The sequence below is a fragment of the Solanum stenotomum genome, chromosome 7 (assembly GCF_019186545.1).
Source record: "Solanum stenotomum isolate F172 chromosome 7, ASM1918654v1, whole genome shotgun sequence".
NCBI classification, from domain to species: domain Eukaryota; kingdom Viridiplantae; phylum Streptophyta; class Magnoliopsida; order Solanales; family Solanaceae; genus Solanum; species Solanum stenotomum.
The window spans coordinates 13,177,188-13,181,721 of NC_064288.1; the positions used below are offsets into that span (position 1 = coordinate 13,177,188).

The 4,534-nt window shown below is 36.1% G+C and overlaps 1 protein-coding gene across 1 annotated transcript; it reads left to right on the plus strand.

The window, feature by feature from the left end:
• The first annotated feature begins 278 nt into the window (after window positions 1–278).
• On the plus strand, window positions 279–3,099 carry LOC125869661 (uncharacterized). Its single transcript, XM_049550117.1, has 3 exons — window positions 279–1,092; window positions 1,479–1,719; window positions 2,175–3,099. The coding sequence occupies exons 1-3, from the start codon at window positions 279–281 to the stop codon at window positions 3,097–3,099; spliced, it is 1,980 nt and encodes a 659-aa protein (XP_049406074.1).
• Window positions 3,100–4,534: the final 1,435 nt, after the last annotated feature.

A 4,534-nucleotide genomic window follows, 5' to 3' on the forward strand; every position in this document is an offset into this window, starting at 1 on the left:
AGAAATTTTGTTACAAATTGGAATGACATGAAAAGAAGAATGAGAGAGAGATTTGTGGGTCAAAATTATGAACAAGGTACACTCAAAAAGTATTACAATCTTCAACAAGGAAGCAAGAGTGTGGAAGGGTATTATGAGGAGCTAGAACATACTAGGCTTCGAGCTAATGTCAATGATGGAGAGATGAATCTTGTGGCAAGATTTATCTCGGGCTTAAATAAAGAGATAAGGCAACCATTAGATTTGCATCGTCTTCCTACTTTATATGAAGCTTTCAAATGGCACTCAAGGTGGAGGGACATCAAAAGGAAAACAAATCAAGAGTGCAATCTTCTTCTTCTTCATGGGCAAAAAATAAAGAAGTTTGGAAATCATCTCCTACTTGGGACAACTCCAAAGGTGCAAAGCAAGACTTCAAGTCCAATTTTGACAAAGCCAAACCAAAGATGGACTACAAGGATTTAGGTAACAAATCTAAACTTGAAACTCCATCTAAAATACAGTATTTTAAATGTCAAGGATATGGACATAAAGCAAATGAATGCCCTAATAGAAGAACTATCATTGCATTGAATGATGGTGGTTATCAAACGAGAGATGAATCTAAGGATGACCATAGAGAGGATGATAGTGGCGATGAATTTATAGGAGAAGGAGATGGAGAAGAAATTAATGATGATGGAAAACTTGTTCTTGTTGTAAGGAGAAGTATGAGTGCTCTAGTGAGGGAAGATCTTGATCAAAGGGAAAATTTGTTTCATAATTGGTGTAGGGTTCAAGAGCAACTATGTTTCTTTATCATTGATAGTGGAAGTTGTGCAAATGTTGCTAGTGTATCTATGGTGGAACAATTGAAACTTCCAACAAGAAGGCATCCAAAACCTTATAGGTTGCAATGGCTCAATGAATGTGGTGAACTCAAGGTGACCAAGAAAGTGTTGATAAAGTTCAAGATTGGAAGCTATCATGATGAAGTGCTTTGTGATGTTGTACCTATGCAAGCTTGTCATTTGTTGTTGGGAAGGCCATGGGAATATGACGTAGGGGTAAAACATGATGGAAGGTCCAATAAATATGCATTTGTTAAGGATGGTAAAAAGCACATTCTTAACCCTCTTTCTCCTTTTCAAGTGGGAGAGGAATATAGAAAAATGGGAGAGTTGAAAGAAAAACTTGAAAGAAAAAAATATATGAGAGTAAGGGAGTGAAAAATGATAATTCAAAAGAAGGAAAAAGAGAGATTGAGAGCTCAAGTGAGAATGAATTATAACAAAAAAAAATGAGCAAGAAAAACAAAAGGTCAAAGAAAAAGGAAAGATGTGCATGATTTTGCAAAATCAAGAGAGCATGACAGAGCTAAACATTGAGGATGATACTCAAGTCATACTTATTAAACCTAAAGGATATTCTTTGCTTTCTAATAGTGAACTAACATTTTTATCTTTGCCAAGTGTTATTTCTTCTTTGTTGCAATGAAGATCTATTTCCGGAAGAAATGCCTAGTGAAATGCCTCCTTTGAGGGGAATAGAACATCAAATTGACTTTGTACCGAGTTCTCAACTACCCAACAAAGCCACTTATAGGAGCAACCCTCAAGACACTAAAGAATTGCAAAGACAAGTTGAGGAACTTTTGGAAAAAGGATTGATAAGAGAAAGTTTAAGTCCATGTGCGGTGCCCGTGATTCTAGTGCCCAAGAAGGATGGTTCATGGAGGATGTGTGTAGATTGTCGTGCCTTTAATAGAATTACGGTAAAATATCGACATCCTATTCCTAGATTTGATGATATGCTAGATGAATTGTTTGTTTGTACCTTATTCTCTAAAATAGATTTGCGAAGTGGATACCATCAAATTCGAATGAAATCCGGAGATGAATGGAAAACCACTTTCAAAACTAAATTTGGATTATATGAGTGGATGGTGATGCCTTTTGGGCTAACCAATGCACCAAGGACTTTTATGCGACTAATGAATCACGTACTTAAACATTTATTAATGATTTTGTTGTGGTTTATTTTGATGATATTTTGGTTTATAGCAAGTGCTTGGATGATCATGTGCAACATTTGAGGTTGATTTTTGATGTGTTAAGAAATGAAAAGTTGTATGTGAATTTTAAAAAGTGTTCTTTTTGTGTGGATCATGTTGTTTTTCTTGGTTTTATTGTAAGCTCAAGTGGAGTTGAGGTGGATGATGAGAAGGTAGAGGCTATTAGGAGTTGGCCAACACCTAAGTCCATTAGTGATGTTAGAAGCTTTCATGGGTTGACAAGTTTTTATAGGAGGTTTGTGAGAAATTTTAGTTCTCTAGTCGTTCCTCTAACTGAGGTCATCAAAAAGAAAAAGCCTTTCATTTGGGGTATAAAACAAGAAGAAGCCTTTAAAATCTTAAAGGAGAAACTTAGTTCCACTCCTTTACTTCAACTTCCCAATTTTGAGAAGATGTTTGAAATTGAGTGTGATGCTAGTGGAGTAGGCATTGGTGCGGTCTTGATGCAAAAAGGAAAACCCATAGCTTACTTTAGTGAGAAGTTAAGAGGAGCTCCATTGCAATATTCTGCCTATGATAAGGAACTCTATGCCCTTGTGAGAGCCTTAGCGAATTGGCAACATTATTTGTGGCATAAGGAGTTTGTGATTAGAACCGATCATGAGGCTTTGAAGCATATTAGGGTTCAAAATAAGCTTAATAGAAGGCATGCCAAATGGATAGAATTTATTGAGTCTTTTCCTTATGTGATTAATTATAAGCAAGACAAAGAGAATATTGTGGCGGATTCTTTATCTAGAAGATATGCTTTGATGAATACCTTGACTTCTAGATTGATGGGTTTTGAGAGTTTGAAGGAGTTATATTCTAATGATGATGATGATTTTGAAAAAGTCTTTGGGGAGTGTCAAGTGAGCTTGAATAGGTGTGTACAAGTTGTTAAGAAAGGTAATGAAGCTAGAACTCCTAGGTTTGAGTTGAAGGAGGGCAATTTGTTTAGGAATGGAAAGCTTTGTGTACCTATTATCCTTATGGAAAGAGTTGTTAGTGAAAAAGGCACACAATTGAGGTTTGATGGGTCATTTTGGAGAGTCAAAAAACCTTAGCTATTCTTAGTGAACATTTCTTTTGGCCTAAGATGATAAGAGATGTGGAAAGAATTTGTGCTAGATGTTTGGATTGTAAGCATGCTAAATCTTATACCCAACCCCATGGATTGTATACCCCTTTGCCTATTCCTAGTGGCCCTTGGCTAGATATTTCCATGGACTTTGTTGTTGGTCTCCCGAAGTCTAAGAAGGGTAAGGATAGCATATTTGTTGTTGTGGATAGATTTTCTAAAATGGCTCACTTTATTGCTTGTCATAAAAGTGATGATGTATCTCATGTTTCTACCTTATTTGTTCATAATTGCATGGTGTTCCCCAAACAATTGTTAGTGATAGAAAGTCATTTTTGGAGGTGTTTGTGGGGAAATTTGGGAACTAAGTTACTATTTTCTACTTCTTGTCATCCCCAAACGGATGGTCAAACCGAGGTGGTTAATAGAACCTTAGGTAACATACTTAGGGCTATGGTTAAAGGGAAGTTAACTTCTTGGGATGATCAATTGTCATTAATTGAGTTTGCATATAATAGAACTATTCATAGGTCTATTGGAATAACCCCTTTTGAGTGTGTTTATGGCTTTAATCCCTTGACTCCATTAGATTTAACTCATTTACCCAAAGATGTTATTGTGAGTACAGATGCAAAAGCTAAGGCAAAATCTATGAAGAACATCCATGAGAAAGTAAGAATGGGAATTGAGAAGGCCAACAATGATGCAACCAAAAGAGACGAAAGTGAGTCACCTTTGCACCCGGTGATTAGGTATGGGTTCATTTTAGGAAGGAAAGATTTCCAAGCAAAGGGACGAACAAACTTATGCCAAGAGGAGATGGACCTTTTCAAGTGGTTGAGAAGATTGGGATAATGCTTACAAAGTAGACTTACCAAGTGAGTATTTGGTCCATAATGTTTTCAATGTTCGTGATTTATCTCTTTTTGATGTAGGTGTGGCGAATTCGAGGACGAATTCTTTTGAAGAAGGGGAGTGTGATGTAGATCAAAGTGACACTACTTCAAGGAGGCCTTCACAAGGAGTCAAACTAAGGACCTTCAAGCATTGCAAGTTTTATGGGTGAAGATGGAACCTTTGGAAGGCTCTAACATGGAAGACTTGAAGATATTTAATATATTAAGTGTTCTGTCATTTTAATTACCTTGTAATTTTAATGAAGGGCAATTGAGTATTTCTTCACTATTTTAGTTTTTAGTATAAATAGTAGATATTAGGGTTTCATAAGGGAATTTTTTGGACTTGTTATGCCTCTTGTGAGAGTTTGGAAGCCCTTTGTTGAACTTCAACATTTTGTCCTAGAATTTGCAAGTAAGGTTATTACTTTCTTGAGGAGTCTAATAGATTAGGTGCTTATATTTCTCAATTAAGTGGTGTTTTTGGTTAGTTTCACCATTACATCTCTTAGTTGCTTGAATTTA

What these genes read in the sequence shown, in the direction of transcription:
- LOC125869661 (XM_049550117.1), top strand. Translation starts at nt 279, where the DNA reads ATGGCACTCAAGGTGGAGGGACATCAAAAGGAAAACAAATCAAGAGTG. An exon ending in ATATGCATTTGTTAAGGATG is followed by an intron (nt 1,093 to 1,478) that starts GTAAAAAGCACA and finishes GTTGCAATGAAG; the next exon opens with ATCTATTTCCGGAAGAAATG. An exon ending in AAGGATGGTTCATGGAGGAT is followed by an intron (nt 1,720 to 2,174) that starts GTGTGTAGATTG and finishes TTTTATTGTAAG; the next exon opens with CTCAAGTGGAGTTGAGGTGG.